We start from the raw sequence: 20,460 nt of genomic DNA, 5'->3' as shown, positions 1-20,460 counted from the left end.
ATATATATATATATATACATATAAGGTCCCAAAGTTTAAAAACCGACATTTTTATATCAACCTAACATTATTATATGCGTTAAACATATGTGTAATAGTACAAAGATTAATTTGTAAAGATGAAAAATAAATTGCGTGTAAAATGAACCAGAAAAATTAATTAACTTGACAATCATCTAATTTAATAGATACAAATTTTTATTAATCATTTTAGCGTTTTTACGAAAGTCGTTTGAAAAGTTTTGAACAGAAACAAGTATTTTTCAAATTCAATTTTATTTTTCAACACAGTCTCCTTTTATATTTTTTCCAGTGATATTTCCCTTTAACACAGTTGTTGACCGTCCCGAATGCTCATCATCAGCCAAACTGGTACGATCACGATTAATTCAATTGCCTATCTTTTCACGATGGCAAATGATGGGATAGAGTTCTCAGAATAAACAGCGTTCAACTCGACTTCAATTTGTGCAGGCGTATATTGCCTTTCAAATGCAAGAACTTAATCTCGGCATGATATTCGATTTTTTCCATTTTTATAAAAACATTGACATTGACTTGCACAAATGACTGTCAAACAACAACTGAGTATCCAAAATATAATTTTCATATTTTACAATTTTCACAGGTATCTTTCAAAGCATTATAGTCCCAGAATAGTTTTGATGAATAACATCATCTTCATATTGAGATTAAAACTTTTAAAACTTTTCAAACGAACCTTCGTATTATTTTTTCCTACACCTAACGATATTTCCTATTGCAATAAGATTGAAATTTATAACGGCATTTATTGTTTACCTTACTATGTAATTTGTCCCTTCCTCTCACATTATGCACATTTGTTGCTATCAAAATAAATATTTATTTCGTAATACATTCATATTGAATCTGAATTCATATAATACAGGCAATAATAATTATAAATATATAAATATACAGTAAAAAATGCTGCAAGTATTTGAGCATAGTATTTCTTTGACTCTTCATCTGGCATGTGACAAGTTTCTGTGTGTGATGAGAAAATTACTATTCAATCTTGCTAGATTAAAAGTTGCATGAGTGACGGAATTTCTTCGTTCGAACCAAACATAAATTTTACTGTTGCAATACAGTTTAGCCATTAATAAAAATTCTTTTTGTAAAGCTGGCTGACTATATATATTTTTTACAAAAAGATTTTGATTTGTCAAGCATCTATTTGATTCATCTCTATAATTGTACTTAATTATATTATTGCATCCTATATGGGGGCACAAAATATCTGCATTAAATGTTTTCTTCTTTTCTCATTCTTTTTTTTTTTCAATTGAAATATATTACCAAAAATGAATATTCTAATCTAGCTTTCATTAATTTCCTGCGAATCATAGATGCAAGAAAATATATAAGCACCTAATTTTTTGTCTTTTTCTTAGATAACGTTAACTCTCATAAATAACTTTAGCTTCAAATACTTAGCACCATTATATTCAAAAAATTATTTGATGGATTTTTTTTAGGCAATCCATTTCTAGACGGATGATTTCCTGATATTGTTACAATATCATGTCACTTTATATAAAATGAGGTAATAGATAATGTTCAGTCATAAAAGTAAGGGCAGAGATATTTCTGTAAACACAACAAAATGCTAATAGAAAGTTCCTTAAAAAAAAAAAGAGAAATGTAATTAAATTATTAACGAGCAGTAACTCGTATATTCTTTCTTTTTTTTACTTCTCTAATATTTAAATTATTATAACACTCTCTTGCATAATATATTTATAAGAGTAATGTAATACTAGTGTATTTTTTACATAACGTAGAAGGTAGCCTGTCTGAAGTTAAATTAAAATTATTTACTTTATAATATTCAATATATATTATTCTTCTTTATCAAGATGTAAAAAATTTAAAATTATTACAAATTTTTTAATTGTATAACTGCTACTTCATATGGTTCTATATGTATTTCTTCACATTTTACAATTTCATTAATTTCATTAATTTTTTAATGAATGACAGAAAATACTCTTTTTATATACATAAATAAGAAATACACCTTGTATATGTTTCTTATCAGTAACAGTACATCAATCATATTGCTTTTTTTAAATTATGCAATGTCTCGGATAATCTATGAAAAAGATGATTATTCACAACACGCATAGTTATTGCAAACTATGATATTGTATTGATAGTTTCAGAGTACCGCTTATCTTTACAAATCGTACAAAAATATGGTATCATCTGTGGTAATACGCATTCAGACATTTTCCTTCTACGTTTTTTTTCTTTGCAGCGCAACTTATAAGTATTGAGCCATTCAGCTTGGCAGTGCCTTTCAGAAACTATAAAGTTAATTCTGCGAGTTCCTAAATTCTCATGGTAGTCGGCATAGATGTCCGTGGCAATTTAGCGATAAGATATCAATTTTATCAAAATAACATATACAAGAGGAACAATTCGCTAGAATCCTTACAGAGGATCTATGCGATGCGCCATTAAAAATTACATTCCTTATATATGATCCGCGATAATACCCGTCGCAAAGTTTGATATATTCTTATCTGTATTTATATCTTCGAGCTAAAATATAACGATTCTATGTGTACATGGTTAGGTAATTTATATAGAAGAAAAATATGTGCGATTGCAGTTGTAATAAATAGTGCAGTTGCATTAATTTAGATTTAGTTTACTTACGCAAGAGGTACTACTCAAGATTTCATCCATTTCTTCGATTTCTTCACTTAAATCTTCAGTACGAGCACTTTGAGGTTTTTCCTCTTTCTTCGTTTGTAATTTTAGAGGACTGTCTATCTTATCCGGCTCTTTAGTAGGGCTTTGCTCGTTTGCGCTACCTGATGCAGACGACACAAAGTCTTCTTCATAGTTATCTATACCATCTGTAGCTATAAAAATGTATTGCTTCAATAGCTCTTCGAAATTTGTATATGCATATTAGATGATTAGGCAAACATAAATTTTATATATTTTTTATATTATATTTTTGCAACTCACCAAGCCCAATATCCATTAATTCCTTCAAATCATTAATGTTGGCCTTTTTACCATTTAACGGCGGCAAATCACTAAATATAGAATTAGCTTTCTGATTTATAGTTGGCAAACTTTCTAGAAAAGGTTCGGCTTTATTCATTGTACTAACATTTTTCCGCTCACTGCCGACGATAATCTCGTCAAAATAAATCGTTTTCCCGAAGTTGCTTCCCGCATTAACCGGTTTCTTACTTTGTACATTATTTTCTATACTTAGCTCCAAACTATTTATACTGTTTTGTTTAGATACATCTTTATTTTGATTTTCTTGCGTGTCGATCACTATAGAGTCATCGAACTTAATTAAGGATTCGGATTTGCTTAATGGACTCATTTGATTGGACGTAACGGTACTATCAGTCTCCTGTGCCACATAGTTCGTCGCCGTGCATGTGTCATGTGGATTCGAAGTATTCTTATCAAAATTTACATTATTGTTCCTGTTACCTTCAATTCTATCAATATCCGTTGTACTCTCCCTGAGAGAAGATTGATGCTTATCATAATCCGACGTATCCGTTACAACGTCGGCGCCAGTCGGTATATCTTTGCTCTTCTTATCCGTTATTGTCACGTTTATTGGAACTTTCGGACTCTGTTCAGAAATGCTTTCTAATATTTCATTTGACGATACGGATTCATTGTGGAATATTTTGGGAACAGACACTTCAAACGTTGCATTTGCGAAATTTGTTGAGTCTTCATTTGTTACATCGTGTCTAGTTTTATTCTGTAGAAAGGATTCATAAAAATTTATTATTTCACATATCTTTGCTTTTAAAAATGTATAAAAATATAAGAAATGCTAGGAATTAAAGTTGTTAAAGCAAATATTTTTATCGGAATGTGCCTCAAACCAAATAATTTATTTCTGTAATACATTTTTGTATTAGTAACAAAGATAAATCAAGTGATGAAACATACATTGCAATTATAATTACATGAGATATAACTTTATGAAGGAGCATCAATGAGATACTTTTAAGAGCTGTCTACAGTAGAAGTGTGTAATAAGCTGTAAGAAACTGAACAATCATAGTCGATTAGTATTCTCGCATTTATCTGTGATTAGTCGATTTTTTACAATTAATCACATTATATTACTTCCATTGTAAACGACCCTTTAAAGACTAATATTCTTATGAGAGTTAGCATGGATCATTCCGAAAGAAACTGAAAGTAATTACCCGAAAGTAATTGAAGAATATTGACATTATTAATTTTGTTTTGGTTATTCAATTCAGACAACAAAAGGTCCCAAAATCAAGATATGTCTTTTTACATCTTTAAAATGTCCATTAAGCGTTTTTAAGACGTCTTATGTCTCGTTTTTGAACATGCGTGTTGTTGGGAAAGCATAGTAAAGATCTTCATTCTTTAAAAATTTTTTTTCCGTTCTAAAAGTAACATGCACATAAACTTCATTTCACAAATATAAATTAATACTTTAATTCTAGAAAAGGATTTTCAAATCTATAAAAAGAGAAAAAAGAAATTACCCAGCCAACATGTCTGAAATGCGGACATAAGGCGTCTTGCAGCAATTTTTTTTGATTACGAATATTGCGATTGCATTGCGATTTTCTCAATATTTTAGCTGTAATTTGGGACAAGAGAAATTCATCTCTGACTTCTGCTGGTCCTTAACAATTACAACTACATAATTATCCCAACAATCAACTTAACTCAAGAAAATACCTTTTGTGAACTATTAAAGGCACCGTTGATGCTATTCTTGAGAATTTCTCCCAGTAATGGCTCAGTTGAAACAATACCTAATTCTTCGCACAATTTATTTCTTCCTACATAGTTGTATTCCTTCCCAAAGTATGTTTCTGGGTCGTACACAGATATTGTATAGTCAAGACCAAAGTATTCTAGGAACTCCCTAACTAAGGAAAACAATAATTTTCCTTCTGAATTAGACAGGTACTGTTTTACAGTTTTGTTGAGAAGTGGTTCAGGATTCTGGAACATTTATTCCAAATCTATTAAATCATTCCCTTGCTACACACTGCATTTTTCTTTTCTTTTATATAAACTTCAAATAAAGATACAAATTGCTCATTTACTACAACTTTAAAATTTTGGAGTTGTTTACAGAAAAAAAAATAGAAACCAAAAAAAAAGAACATATTTTTATTCCTCTACACTGAGTCATTATACCATAATTACATTTCAGCATTAATATTACAATAATTTAAATTTATCTGAATTCGTTTTCTATTGTAGAAAACTTTGTTTTTTTTTAATTGTATCGTTGAAACAAGTAAGCGATATAACTTGTAAGAGTTTAATGGATTTTTGCTTTCTTTTTGAGGATCATTTATACATACCATACACCTTGACTTATGTCATAAGCTGCAAGAAATTAATCAATCACAGTCAAACACAAAGAGAATAAAATCAATCACATTCAACTGCGAATGATCAATTTATTGTAGATTATGAGTTTACAACATGTATAAATCTTATTCTTAAAAGTAAATTCACACAAACTTACACAGTCACATAAATGTATAAAGAAAATTATCCAATTGCATTTCTCTTATAAAGATGCATAAAATAATTGAATAATTTTCTTTATGCATACATTTATGCAGCTTCTATGCATTGTGTGAATATACTATGCCTAAGAGAACATAGATTCTTAAAAAAAATCAATCAATCATTATCTTTTATTTTTTAGTGGAAAAAAGTAAGAACTTTGATTCATTTTCTTAAACATGATGTGTTATGAATTATGCAAAACTCTATGCTCGCGTTCTAATTACAACTGTGCATGCCTCAACGACCCTTACCATAACTGAATCCTGTTCTTCGAGTGCCAGAAACACGCTCGCCCTGAGTTCCGCCTGCGAATATTTCAAAAGAGGTTCGATAAGACAGATGGAAAAGAGAGAAACATCAAATAATGATTTTAACGAAATTTCTACTCATTTTTGCCCCGAAAACATTCGCCTAACCTATAGAGACTTGCGAAAATTCTTTTTTCTCGTAAGACATAACTATCTGAAGACGCACCCGTATCTTAGCAAGAACGCCGTTACTTTCCAGAGTCTGCACCACCAGGTCCCGTAATTCGGTATCTTCCTCCATCGAGATGTTTCCGTCTATCATGATTACACAAATTAAAAAAAAATGCGCCGAAACGAATACTCAAGAGAAGTAAATATTTACGCTTTCCATCGCGTGTATGTATATACACTTTTTCGCGAAAGCGACACTGCCTAGAGATTTTTCTACCCTTCATTCCTACGGATCTGGGGACTTTTTACTTGTTAGGAAAATATAAAGACCGTTCTACATTGATCACATCATAGACGTCGCAAATCACAAGCTTGTTGTTTCAGCCAATCCGATGCTTCAATTTTAAGTCGCATGATGCTTAATGGCTTCTGCACACAGCCAATAAGCTTACAGCTCCTAATAGTGGTTATGCATCTCATTTTACCGCGTGGCAAGCGTTTCCGCATCCAGTGTGCTGGAGCCATAAAGCTCAATATCTGGTCTCAATGGCTGCGTTCAACAGACTCAACAGTTGAACGATCGCTGCTATTGATATATTCTCCCAGATCTAAAATGCTGATTGGATGATCCAAAAGAATACACCAATAGTAATAAGTACTCACTCAACTGGGGCTCGATTGTGTATCTCGAAATGAAATGAAAATTACAAAAGTGAACAAATTCATTAGAATATTCATAATTTAATTGGTTAATACCTAGTAATCATTGCTCATTTTTGTAATTTTCACCTCATTTCAAGATACACAATCGATTTCTTGTCACAGATAAGTACGTACAGTATGGACACTGAACTTTTTGTGACCCCCAATTTTTAATGCGTCAATTTCCAATTAGGAATGTGGCTGCCTTCAGCAAGTTGAAAACAGGATTAGATTAGTTGGATCTCCTTCACATAAAATAATTAATCCTTTCGCCTACAATATTGTGTGAAACTCGTGATAAAGAAATTAGGACTAAACATGAGTATCACAGGTGAAAGTCATGGTACGTTGTTTCGCAGCAAACATGATTGAATTGAAATGAATTGAAATGAGTCAGATTTTCAAAAATATTCACGAATTAATGATTTACATTTAATGTTAAAATGAATGTTTTTCCTGAATGCATTTTTATTTATTTCTAGGAATTGCATGGAATATATCTCTATACCTTTCAATCTAAAATAATATTAGCTTTTTCTATGCACAATACACATTGTAAATACTGTTCAATTCAAAATTTTGAACAAGAAATGCAGTTTTTTAATCCAATTGTATCTAACTGAATCTAATTGAATTCAATTAAATCCAAAAAAAATTCGTTATTTAAAATACGCATTCGGATAGAAAAATATTTCAGTCCATTTTAATCCATTCTCGTTTGCTGGGTCGTACAAAGCTTATTTTTTTTTAATTTGTAAAAGAAAAGTATGGCAAAGGATTAATAAAATTAAGTTTTACTAAAAAATTAAATCAAATTTTTTCATAGACACTATATAGACTTATATTTATACGATAAAATATTCTCGTAATAAAATATGCATGTGCGTGCGTGCATGTGTGTGTATGCGTGCGTGTGTGCGTGTACATATACTATTAAATTACAACTTCACATTTAATTATAATTTTTATGTAATATATTATTTTTTCATACATAATTATTCAATTACAATTTTCATATAATATTTAATCAATTATTTGTAATTTATTTGTTACTGTTTAATATTATTATTATTATTAATGTGAATATTATTTTTATATAATAAGTTCGTTAACATTATATTATATATAATTTTGATTTAAAAATATACTTGCTATAAACAATTTCATGACACGACCGAATTATATCTTTTTTTTTTAGAAAAATTATTCTGTAGCTTTATAAAAACTCAAATTTATAAGCGCCTTTCCAATCTACAACATGGCGGCGAATGTGACCTGAGACTCACTATTCAAAGGTGCCGACGCTCAGTGTCCATACTGTACTTATACTGTGTTGGCATCCTTAAGCCTTGTGCCACGATGCTAGAAATTGGTTCGAGACTCGGATGAAGAAAAAATTGACCAATCGCAATGATCATGTGATCAAATTGTTCAAATGTAATTTATTGATTTTTTTCTCTGTCCGAGATCTCAGATTGATTTCTAACGTAGACATCGCTTTAGAGAGAGATGTTTGCAAACTGAGCACATCATGTTATCCCTTCTATCAGCAAAGCCAATAATTAAAGAAGTAATGCTATCAGAATATCAACTAATAAGATCTCTCATATAAAACAACAATTTTGTGGAATTTATAGATTTATTTAAGGAGTTATTTAAAAATTGTATCTCTCTGTTCTTAAATAAATATAAAGATTATCAATATTTAATGTATTTATTACAAATATATATCTTTATTCAATACTGTTTCTAATACTGTTTGTTATCATTTCAGAATTATGTCAAAATTGAAATTTGAGTAACAATAAAATTCATTTGCCAAATTGTTTTTATGACCTGGAAGAAAATCACATTTTCTAACGTCCAACAGCCTCTCTGCCAACTCCGCCATAATAGCACCTATATATATGCATATAAGATGATAGTTTTATTTATATAAATGCGTAAATAACATAACAAACATTTATGATAGAAAAATAATTTCATACACACCTGTGCAGAGAACAATATTTTTCTTAGTCAAAAACTTTATTGTCACCGCAGTCTTAGTTAGACATTCCTCTGAAAGAAAAGGTGGATCGGCTATAACCAAATCGTACTGACTAGATATATGCCGAGGTATATCCAGAGGAAACTTGTAATCATATTGTATAAAATCTGTACCAAATATTTTGAAACGACTATCATACTCAAACAGTGTAACTGCAATTAAAATAATATATTTACAAATAGAGTTAGAAATTAAGAGATGAAAGCTTTACATATGATCTGAGTTGAATTTTCATTTTAAATAATTTGATGTAAATTTTATATACATATTCAATTCTGCAAACTGCATGTCGAATTTAATTTTCAGTCTTGAAAATTTAATCAAGACAAAATTAGTAATATTACAAATTAATAAGCGTATCTTGAAACCGTAAATAATTTTATTGCTGAAAATATTATCTCAACTGAGATTCGAACCCGGATATCCCAAATTCCATACTCCCAAGACTTCAGATTATATAAAGTTTCATTTCTTGGTTATGTATTTACATTATGATCTTAAACTTAATCTTACCTTGGCTACAGTTCACTTGATGCTATAAATGCTTCACAATATTTTTTAATTGATCGATTAATAAAATTCTTTCTTCTGAATTGGTCAATCAAAAGCTTCGAAGCATTTATAGTGCCAAGTGGACTGCATCCTTTGTTTAATAAAAAGAACGTTATTTTATCATTTACAACATGTATTACGTTACTGTTACCATTTTTTGCAAAAATAATGTACTACTTATTAATTTTAAAAAGTAATGTGTTATAATACTTAGAAAATTACTTTCTGTTTTCACAATACTAAGGATTTTAGATTTTAAAATTACACTAATTAATATCAAATATAATAATCAGCAAATAAAATTTAAACCGATATGTGAATAACATAAATAAATAAAAAATGTCTTTTATAATTAAGCTGATTCTTGATGCTTATAGTTCAGGAAAATTAGATTTTTTTGGAGGCAATTGCCATAAAAGATTTGTATGCAAAAAAATTGACAAATCATAATCAATTATTCTCCTAGCATTCAACTATAATTGATCAATTTCTTATGACTTAAGGCTTAAAACACTTATTGGGTGCATCCAGAAGCACGACCGCTTACTGAACACTAAGTGAGCTCTTGCACCTGATTGGCATATTCCATTAGATCTAAAAATATAGACCGAACCTGTGATGCACTATTATAGATGTCTATTATAGATCCAAACTTACAGACAAAAAAGTAACAACTTAAAAAGTATAACAGTAATAGTATTATAAGTAACATGTTATTTTCCAATCTACTTGTAAATTAAGTTAATATTACTCCATATATTCAGGATTAGTCAGTACTTTGCCGTTTACCACACTCCTTCTTTAATTTGCTGTAAAGAGTTGGACAAGAAACTAGAGCGATCTTTCCATTTGCTGGTGTAGCATTTAGAGCACCATTAACAAAAGCCTTGATTGTATCGTCATTATACCAAAATTGACTCAATTGCTGTAATATTGACTGTGCATCAATTTCTGAATTGATTTCTAGAATTAAAAAAATCTCTTAGGTTGTCCGGAAAGTTCGTATCGACTAACCTGTATAATTTAATAAATATATACTAAAATTTAAGTTTAAATTTTCTGTGTTTCAATTTTCCTTCAACATCGACATAAACTTTCCGGACAACCCAATATCATATTATTTTATCATATTTTTCATTTATTTTACCCAATTCTCATCAAAAGGAGTATCTGGCACTTGATCTTTCTCGGATATCAACTTCAACAAATTCTCTCGTTCTTCTTTCTCCTTTAAGAATTCCTCTAATGCGGCAAGCGTATTTGAGCTTAATTGTGGATCATTATCACTATCACTATTACTCATTGGATCTGTTTTTGTGACTGAACTAATGTACACTTTCTTTTTTTTAAAACTTAAAGTGAGATAATTATATGGTTTATATTTGACAAAAGCAAAAGAGTTTTAGAAGTTTTAGTGCAATCTAGTGCAAGAATAAAAAAAGGGTAATTACAGTTTAGCTGTAATTACTACAATATCACAAAAATTAATAAAATTAAGGCAGATGTTTGCACGAAATGAATGAATCTGGCAAAAAAGTGTCGCTCTGTCGCGCAAACCGAGATATTAATTGTTAAAGTTTACAGATATTCAGGTTAGGAAATCTGTAAACACACATCGATGGCATAGAGAGTTACACAAATTTTCTACTTTAAAAATACAAATTTTCAGCTTTAAAAACACATTATTTTCTGTATAATTTTTTTTCTACAGTAGAGATTTTGTTTTTAAAGCAAAGAATTTGTTTATAAAGCAGACAAAATATCTAACCAAGTATTCTGCTGTAAAAATAAAAATTATATAAAAAATAATTTGTTTTTAAAGCAAAGCATTTGTATTTTTAAAGCAGAAAATTTGTTTTTAAAGAATTTGTGCAATTAAAACAGAAAATACTTATTCTAGCCTCAATTACGTTTTTATATTTTCATGTCTCTCTCTGCTATCAATGTGACAGATTTTCTATTCTAAACTGCATGGTGAAAGACGGAAGTCATGATGCAAATAGAATTGATACCAGGATAGTCCAACTTCTCTCTTGTAAAATGTTACCAGAGAATGTAGCGCCTCCATAAATTGGCAATCCAGAAATGGAATTACGTAGCCAAAAATTCAAAATGGCATCAGCTTGAATCACTTGAACGAATATAAATCAAAATCTATCAAATTTGATATCATATTATCAGTTTTAGATATTATTTGTATTATTATACAATCATATAATGAATTAATAGTCTGTAATCAGTGAATTGAAAGCGAATTTGAAGGATAATCAGCAAAATCGAGATTAGTTGACATCTATGAATCAGTAGAATTGGCCATGTTAAAGATAAGTCTAGCAAATGAGAATGGATTGAAATTTTTTTCTATCCGAATGCGTATTTTAAATAACGAATACTTTTTTGGATTTAATTGGATTCAATTAGATTCAATTGGATGCAATTAAGTTGAAAAATTGCATTTCCTATTTAAAATTTTGAATTGAACAATATTCACAATTGTGCACAGAAAAAGCTAATATTATTTTTAGATTGAAAGGCATAGAAATGTGCTCCATGCAATTCCTATAAATGGATAAAAATTCAGGATTGAAAAGTATTCATTTTAACATTTGTGAATCAATATTTCTGAAAATCTGGATCCATTCTCGTTTGCTGGGTATTTTATATTTTAGACTGCTAGACTTTTATACTTTAGATGCGAATAAATTCCAACGATAATTCAGGAAAAAATTATCTTTGTGGATTTCAGAATCTGAGATAATTTTTTACCGGTATTCATAATCAATTTTTATCATAGCGTTCATAGCGCTTTCTACTGAGAAAATTGGTGCAGCTAATGTTGTTACAATTTTAAAGTTGAATATATCAAATGAATTAAAAATAAATGCACGATTATTATATATTAACTTTAAAAAAAATTTTAAAAAAAAGTACAATTGTAAAAAGATTTAAATACATTTAAAGATTTAAATACATATTTAATGCAATAAATGAGGTACGTTCTCAGCAAATGAGAATGGATTGAATTAAAATAGATTCAGATTTTCAAAAATATTGACTCACGAATGTTAAAACGAATGTTAAAATGAATTTTTCAATTTTGAATGCATTTTTATTCATTTATAGGAATTGCATATCTCTATTCCTTTCAAAATAATATTAGCTTTTTCTATGCAAAACACACATTGTGAATACTGTTCAATTCAAAATTTTGTATAGGAAATGCAGTTTTTCAATCCAATTGCATTCAATTGAATCTAATTGAATCCAATTAAATTCAAAAAAAATATTTAAAATACGCATTCGGATAGAAAAAAATTTCAATCCATTTTAATTCATTCTTATGTACTGGATTCCACGTCGGGTAAAAAAAAATCCTGACTGCTATAAAGAAAATATATACTCATGATTTTTTTGAGTCATCAAATACACTTTGTTTATTACATGACTTTCAGTTTTTGGAATTATGGAAAAATTATCTTAGATTTTTACGTGGAATCCATCAGTTATAGCATTTTTTGTGTATACACTCTAATATATAAATTATAAGAACTATACAGGGTGTTTCAGAATATTTGTGACTATTTTAGGACAATACAGGATATTTCAAAATATTTGGAATTATTTTTGTGTGCAAATAGAGCAGATTAAACTGAACCTTCCGGTCAACAAATCATCATCAATTTTTACAATTATTACCCAATGAGCAGAATGTCTAAAATTGCGACATATTAGACAAGGATTCTTTGAAAAACATCTTTAAAATATGTCCTAAAGAATTCTGAAAAATATCTTAAAGTTGTCGATTTTTACTCGCTTATTCGGAAATTTTTAGAAACTAATTATTGTGAAAATTACAAAATGATACAGGACTTTTCGACTCAGTTTAGTCTACTTTACCTGCACACGAAAATAGTCCCAAATACGGAATATTCTGTATTTAGGATTGCACATCATTCTTTTTCCCATGCATCTTATAAGAGCCTTTTTTCATGGATTGGATGCCATAGATTCCTATGTAAAACCTTGTAGAAAAATTTCCTATGTTATCCTATATATATAATATATACATGCTATATACACATCCTATATGCATATGCTATGTAAATCCTATAGGTATCTATTGTAAGGAATTTAGAGGAAATAGACACAACAGAGAAGCTATCAGTGTCAGAGCTGTGTGGCTCCCCAGCAAACGAGAATGAATTAAAATGCATTGAAATTTTTTTCTCTCCGAATGCGTATTTTAAATAGCGAATACTTTTTTTGGATATAATTGGATTCAATTGGATTCAATTAGATTCAATTGGATGCAATTGGAATTGAAAAACTGCATTTCCTATTCAAAATTTTGAATTAAACAGTTTATTCACAATTATTTTGTGTGCATAGAAAAAGCTAATATTATTTTTAGATTGAAAAGCATAGAGATATACTCCATGCAATTCCTATAAATAAATAAAAATGCATTCAGGATTGAAAAGCATTCATTTCAACATTCGTGAATCAATTTTTGAAAATCTGAATCCATTTCAATTCATTTTTGTTTGCAGAGTCATTGGCAGGACGGAAGTTTATCAACTCGGAGGAGAGACCAGGCCTGAGTTCAAGACGAGGAATGCCATGATATTTTTTTCTGTTGTCATTAATTGTTTACACTATACAAGCTCCTACAGAGGCTGTGTTCCAAAATTTACTGTCAGTATTGAAAATCTATAGTGTACATAATGAAAATTATATTTTCAGTACTGGCAGTAAATTTTGAAACACAGCCAGAATCTTATAAGCCTCAATAGGAATCTATGAAAAAAATCCATAAGAGTTTACAGCAAGATAAGAGCCTCCTCTCAAGGGGATCAATCGAATTTATCACGAGTACCCATGGTTAGACAAACCAGACAAACCAGAAGAAAATTTCCTATAGGAATTTGCAGCAGGATATTGCTAAAAATTAAAAATTGTAATTAAAAATTACATAAATAATGTTATACATAAATTTACAATAATGCATATAAAAAAGATATTTTTTCATGCAAATTATTGTGCAAAATTATCTCAGATTCCAAAGTTCATAGAGATAATTTTGTCCTAATCATCGTTATTCGAATTTATTCGCATCAGTTCAAAGTATATAAATATAGTAGTGTTCGGAAGTCGTTTCAAATAACGAGTTCAAACCAGTATAATCTTGGTAATCAGTGGTTAGATAATAAGAGTTATTTATCGCGGACTATTATCAGTAGCGTTTATTTGTTTTAGAAGAATAATTGAAAATGTTGAAGGTATGATCATCATTTAAAAACACGCTTTCGTACTTTCATTATTATTTATTATAGCAATTTAAAAGGTTGTTTTATATCTCTGACCGACTGCAGTATTTTTATTGTATTACCCTAGATAGCGATCATGTAACTTTTTTCCTAACATGAAGAGTAAAATTTTTTTGTATAAATGCCATGCATTGTTAAAATATCCTTTTTCGTTTTTTTCTTAACGTTTCCGTTCTTTTTTAGAAGTAATATAAAAAAATCATTTTTTTATTTATGTCATTGTATCAAAGTGATCTAAAGTTGCTTCTGAAGTTCCGGGAGGCCTCCCAGCAAACGAGAATGGATTAAAATATTAAAATTTATTTCTATCCGAATGCGTATTTTAAATAGCAAATACTTTTTTTTGGATTCAGTTGGATTCAATTAGATTCAGTTGGATGCAATTGGATTGAAAAACTGCATTTCCTATTCAAAATTTTGAATTGAACAGTTTATTCACAATTGTTTTGTGTGCATAGAAAAAGCTTATTTCAATCTAAAAATATTATTTTTAGATTGAAAAGCATAGATATGCTCCATGCAATTTCTATAAATGAATAAAAATGCATTCAGGATTGAAAAGGATTGAAAAAATGCATTCATTTCAACATTCGTAAATCAATATTTCTAAAAATCTGAATCTATTTTAATTCATTTCAATCCATGTGCGCGCATGCGCGCGCGTGTGTAAAATCTGTATATATACAGGGTATCTCATTTTAAATGATCCAACCCAATGTCTCGAAAACTAAATCCAATAGACAAAAATGTTTTATACAAAAGTTGTTTGGTTCGAAGGGGGATATATCTAGCAAATGAGAATGAATTGAAATGAATTCAGATTTTCAAGAATATTGATTCACGAATGTTAAAATGAATGCTTTTCAATCCTAAATGCATTTTTATTCATTTATAGGAATTACATGAAGCATATCTCTATGTCTTTCAATCTAAAAATAATATTAATTTTTTCTATGCACACAAAACAATTATAAATACTGTTCAATTCAAAATTTTAAATAGGAAATGCAGTTTTTCAATCCAATTGCATCCAGTTGAATCTAATTGAATCCAATTGAATCCAATTAAATTCAAAAAAAGTATTCGCTATTTAAAATACGAATAAATTCGGATAGAAAAAAATTTCAATCTATTTTAATCCATCCTCGTTTGCTAGGTTATTTAGGAACATGATCTAGATAACATTTCAAGATCAAGATCAAGGTTGGAGATTATTCTTTTTACTTCTTCTTATTATAAATTTCTTCTTATGTTAAAACTGATGAGATTTATTTGTAATAAAAATTGATAAATATTTCTTTTTATTTATTACAGGGCACTGTAGCTTTGGTAACTGGTGGTGCTTCTGGGCTAGGACGTGGTACTGTAGAAAGATTTGTCAAGCAAGGTGCTAAGGTAATTGTTGGTGATTTGCCTACTTCAAAAGGTAAAATTGTAGCCGACGAATTAGGAGAAGCTAATGCAATGTTTGCACCTATGGATGTATGTATTTATTTAAATATAATTATTATAATGTATAGTTGTGCAATCTCTTGTCAAAATATAATCTTAATATATGGAACAGAGTACATTTTTACGATCTTTAACGTGTTCTTTATTAGATTACTTATTAGAAAGAAAATTTTGATCTCTAGCAGTGTAATATCTATATATAATGGAGCCTCAAGCTATCGATTGGATCTATTAAAAATTTCATCTTCCTAATTATTTTTTAGATATGAACATAATGTTTCCGGTCAACTTGACAGTTTACGTAAAGTTATATGCGCCCAATATAGACACATATATTGACACGAGATACTATCATGTCTCTTTAAAATATTAAATTATATTATTTAAATTAAAAAATTGTAATTATTCATTTTTTTAAATATTATATATTCTTATCTCTTATTATCTTTCTGTTAAATACTAAAATACATACTACCGCGTCTCCTGATCTTATTAATTTTCTTCAAGGTAACTTCGGAATTTGATGTTCAAGCTGTTCTTGATCTTACGAAACAAAAATTTGGTAAGCTTGACGTTCTCGTCAATGTCGCTGGTACTGGCATAATCTCTAAGACATATAATAATAATGAAAAACTTCCTCACAAATTGGAGGACTTCGCTAGAATTATCGAAGTCAATACTATTGGTACTTTCAACGTTATTCGCCTTTCTGTCGGTTTAATGATTGAAAATTCTCCTAATCAAAATGGTCAAAGAGGTGTAATTGTTAATACTGCAAGCATCGCCGCTTTTGATGGTACAATAGGGAAGGCTGCTTATTCTGCTTCAAAAGGAGCAGTTGTAGGTATATATATTTTTATTTTATTCTTTCATAATTTATTATTTAAATACCATAAAGAGTGTTTCAGAATTAGTTATTCCACATAATTCCAATACATATAATTGTACAATGCAACTTATAAAATAAGAAGCTGAATATTTAAAAAATGATTAATTTGCAGATTCTCATTAAGAGCAATAGTTGATTCTTATATTTGAGACTGTTTTTTTGAGTTCAATCTTAAGATGTCATAAGCCAATCGAAGGGATTTCCTAGGAGCATTTTAAGACATTACTTAAGACAGTCTTGAAATAAGAACGGACTATGAATACACAGCCCTAAGACTTTTTAGGTTGTTTTGAGTTTTGATCAACTAAGTTTTTACTTATTGGGAGTACAAATAAGTTTCCGCCGTTTTTAATCAAAAATTAAGCATTTATTGTGAAAGAACGATAAATAATTTTATTCAAATGGCCATCGCTAGCCACTACTTTTTCCCATCTTTCTGGTAGCATGTAGATACCGCATCGGAAGAACGCTTCATCTTCTGAGGCTATCCAATCATCGATACAATTTTTAGTATCTTCATATGATGTGAAGTGCTACTCAGATAAACCATGCGTCATCGATCGGAACAAGTGGTAATCGGAAGGAGCAATGTCTGGAGAATACGGCGGGTGGGGTAGAACTTCCCATTTGAGTGTTTCTAAATAGGTTTTGACCGGTGCAACATGTGGTCGAGTTTTTCCTTGAGTGCTCGACTCAATCTCATCAATTGTGTTCGGTAGAGAGTAATGGTCTCGTTCGGTTTGAGCAACTCATAATACACCAAGCTGATCCCAAATATATAACACGAGTTTTTTTCCATGAATATTCGGCTTAGTTCGATGTTGAAGCATGGCCAGGTAGTCCCCATGATTTCCTCTTCTTTGGATTATCGTAGTGGATTTCCATTTTTCATCACCATACGATGCAAAAAACCCTTTTGTTTATGCCTGGTAAACAGCATTTCACATGTGAAAAATCGGCGTTCAACGTTTCTCGATTCCAATTCATATGGAACCCAATTCCCTTGCTTTTGAATCATTCCCAATGATTTCAAACGATATGAAATTATTTGTTGAGTCACTCCTAATGTAAGTGCACGTTCTTTTTGTGTTTGACCCGAATCTTTATCCAATAATGCTTCCAATTTCGCGTCTTCGTACACTTTCGGCTTTCCGCTACGTTCTTTGTCTTCGACGTTCTTCATTCACCGTTCTTAAATTTTTGAAACCACTCACGATAACTTCTCTCACTTAAGGCAGCATCACTATATGCTTCTACAAGCAATCTATGAGCCTCAGCTGCAGATTTCTTCAAATTGAAGAAGTAAATCAAAAGTTCTCGCAAATGAACGCTTATTCGGCTTAAAACTCAATATTTTCGTACAAAAAAAAATATATGATGCTGATACAAAATCGCTGATATTTCAAGGTTATGGTGTTGCCGGATGTCTAATCTTACGATTTACATCAAACAATTTTAACTATAGTTTATTAGTGGCGCCGTCTTTTGCAAACGGCGGAAACTTATTTGTACTCCCAATGTAATTCCGGAACACCTTGTACATAATCTTATTCCCTTTATACTTATTATTACTTTCCTCTATTTTCAATAAACTTTATTCTTTTTTCCTTATTTTATTTTCTATAATTTATACTTTTTTTTGTAATTTATTATTATATAGGGATGACTTTACCTATCGCTCGTGATCTTTCCAAGGATGGAATTCGTGTCGTAACAATTGCTCCAGGACTTTTTGATACTCCATTATTAAAAGTGTTGCCAGAAAAGCTACACAGCTTTATGGCAAAAAATATACCGTTTCCTCAAAGATTGGGAAATCCTGATGAGTTTGCCATGTTAGTACAGCAGATTGTTGAAAACCCATTATTAAATGGGGAGACAATTAGATTGGATGGTGCTTTGCGAATTAATCTAAAGGATCATTAATTTTTTTCATAATGATAAAATTACAGTATCGAAGATTTTTCTCGAATTTCTTGATGGTTTTTTGTACACATACATACGCACACCCACATATATACAAAGAGATCAAATTCGAACTTATGTATATATATATATACTACATAGGCTGAAAAGTCCCGGGATTGTATTTCGCTAATAAAATTGCAATAACTTTTTAAATATTATTCTTTATTGTATTATCCTTTATACAACTCGATATTACAATTATAATAATTATTTACAACACAATTATCAATGCTGTTCAAAATATAATAAATAATATATTAAAATTTATTATATACACAATATAAACAATTCTTTATTTTTCACAAATTACATTTATTAATATCCCGCTAATATGAGGGTACCCATTCGATTTATCTTGAATTTTTTGTACCCACACATTTAAAATTTAACTTATGTAATTACGATAACATTGTTAATATAAAGAATTTTGAAAAAAGTGTAAAATTATGTAAATATCGACAAAAATCAGTCATTCTTTAAATATAATCTCAAAATATCTGCATGTATTTTATCATAGAAAGTGCATGTATTTTATCATAGAAAATGTATATACATATAAATTAATAATTAAAAATATTCTACAATGGCGGAATGTCCAATACCTAAAAATAATTTTAAAATAACAGTTAGAAAATTAAATATACACATTTGTAATTATATTTTTAATAAATGTAATCATATTTTAGAGCAATCATCAAAAAATTATAAGCAAATTATTTATATAAAATTTAAAATTGTTTACTCAATAATTTGAATTTAAACAAATAATAAAATTATATATTCATATCAATCATGTAATACTATAAAATCCTATTGTTATTGAGACAGTACTAATTAAGTACTAATTATTATTACTAGTGGGAGAATAATTTGTTTTAATAAAACAAAAAAAGCAAAAATTATATGCTAAAATATATCACTAAATTAATGTTACAACTTGAAAAATGACTTTAAAATATGTAGCAATTATTATTATTAACTCATTAATAAAATTGTTATTACCAATAACTACAGACGAGAAAACCCGGGATTAATTCCAATCCTACATAAGAATCTCCGAAGAGACAAATCTCCAAAGTAGACTTCGCGAATGAACTTAATGAAAAGCGACGAGGAATAATTCTCCAGGATGAAAATAATTTCGACTTTCCATTGGTACAAACTATGTAATCACTAGTATCCATTTAATGTGAGAGACAGCGATATGAGCCATATAATAAATTGTTCGCTAAAATATACTTGTAATTTTATAATATAAGATTAGAAATGTAAATCGAAAAGCAAATAAGAGTTAATATTTAACCATTGTCTCAGTCAAAGCTCCAGTCTTTATGACTTATTGTATTTAATAAATTTGTATTAAATACGAAGAAAAAATGACGATTATCCTAAACATCAAATTTTTAATAAGAAATTACTTAAAATTATTAATGATCTTTTGATATACAAAATAAAATCTAAATTAAATCTAAATTTAAAAAAATTTTTTAAATTTAAATATTTATT

General features: G+C 29.2%; 3 protein-coding genes across 3 annotated transcripts; 1 reads left to right on the top strand and 2 right to left on the bottom strand.

Annotated features, from left to right (window-relative positions):
• Nucleotides 1-2,326: 2,326 nt before the first annotated feature.
• On the bottom strand, nucleotides 2,327-6,165 carry LOC108692450 (dentin sialophosphoprotein-like). The gene is made up of 6 exons (XM_018200694.1): nucleotides 6,070-6,165; nucleotides 5,847-5,900; nucleotides 4,744-5,013; nucleotides 3,007-3,775; nucleotides 2,689-2,897; nucleotides 2,327-2,571 (listed from the first exon to the last, which is right to left on the bottom strand). Exons 1-6 carry the CDS (start codon nucleotides 6,163-6,165, stop codon nucleotides 2,503-2,505), a joined length of 1,467 nt encoding a protein of 488 aa, XP_018056183.1. The 3' UTR covers nucleotides 2,327-2,502.
• A 2,314-nt stretch (nucleotides 6,166-8,479) lies between these two features.
• Nucleotides 8,480-10,896, bottom strand: LOC108692464 (protein-lysine N-methyltransferase N6amt2). Its single transcript, XM_018200716.1, has 4 exons — nucleotides 10,466-10,896; nucleotides 10,096-10,243; nucleotides 8,709-8,918; nucleotides 8,480-8,615 (listed from the first exon to the last, which is right to left on the bottom strand). Exons 1-4 carry the CDS (start codon nucleotides 10,619-10,621, stop codon nucleotides 8,482-8,484), a joined length of 648 nt encoding a protein of 215 aa, XP_018056205.1. The 5' UTR covers nucleotides 10,622-10,896; the 3' UTR covers nucleotides 8,480-8,481.
• Nucleotides 10,897-14,471: 3,575 nt separating this feature from the next.
• Nucleotides 14,472-19,107, top strand: LOC108692460 (3-hydroxyacyl-CoA dehydrogenase type-2-like). The gene is made up of 4 exons (XM_018200708.1): nucleotides 14,472-14,597; nucleotides 15,960-16,127; nucleotides 16,605-16,941; nucleotides 18,647-19,107. Exons 1-4 carry the CDS (start codon nucleotides 14,589-14,591, stop codon nucleotides 18,910-18,912), a joined length of 780 nt encoding a protein of 259 aa, XP_018056197.1. The 5' UTR covers nucleotides 14,472-14,588; the 3' UTR covers nucleotides 18,913-19,107.
• Nucleotides 19,108-20,460: the final 1,353 nt, after the last annotated feature.

This window comes from Atta colombica, unplaced genomic scaffold (assembly GCF_001594045.1).
Source record: "Atta colombica isolate Treedump-2 unplaced genomic scaffold, Acol1.0 scaffold72, whole genome shotgun sequence".
NCBI classification, from domain to species: Eukaryota; Metazoa; Arthropoda; class Insecta; order Hymenoptera; family Formicidae; genus Atta; species Atta colombica.
Note: the sequence above shows the minus strand (reverse complement) of the source record. Positions and strands in the feature narration are given on the sequence as shown.

Excerpts from the sequence above, each read along its gene's own strand:
- LOC108692450 (XM_018200694.1), bottom strand. The coding sequence starts at position 6,165 with ATGATAGACGGAAACATCTCGATGGAGGAAGATACCGAATTACGGGAC. Across the intron at positions 5,901-6,069 it reads GCGTTCTTGCTAAGATACGG|GCGGAACTCAGGGCGAGCGT; the intron begins GTGCGTCTTCAG and ends AAATATTCGCAG. Across the intron at positions 2,898-3,006 it reads ATTAATGGATATTGGGCTTG|CTACAGATGGTATAGATAAC; the intron begins GTGAGTTGCAAA and ends ACATTTTTATAG.
- LOC108692460 (XM_018200708.1), top strand. Across the intron at positions 16,128-16,604 it reads CAATGTTTGCACCTATGGAT|GTAACTTCGGAATTTGATGT; the intron begins GTATGTATTTAT and ends ATTTTCTTCAAG. Across the intron at positions 16,942-18,646 it reads TTCAAAAGGAGCAGTTGTAG|GGATGACTTTACCTATCGCT; the intron begins GTATATATATTT and ends ATTATTATATAG.
- LOC108692464 (XM_018200716.1), bottom strand. The coding sequence starts at position 10,621 with ATGAGTAATAGTGATAGTGATAATGATCCACAATTAAGCTCAAATACG. Across the intron at positions 10,244-10,465 it reads CTCCTTTTGATGAGAATTGG|CAATTGAGTCAATTTTGGTA; the intron begins GTAAAATAAATG and ends TCAATATTACAG. Across the intron at positions 8,616-8,708 it reads AAATATTGTTCTCTGCACAG|GTGCTATTATGGCGGAGTTG; the intron begins GTGTGTATGAAA and ends GCATATATATAG.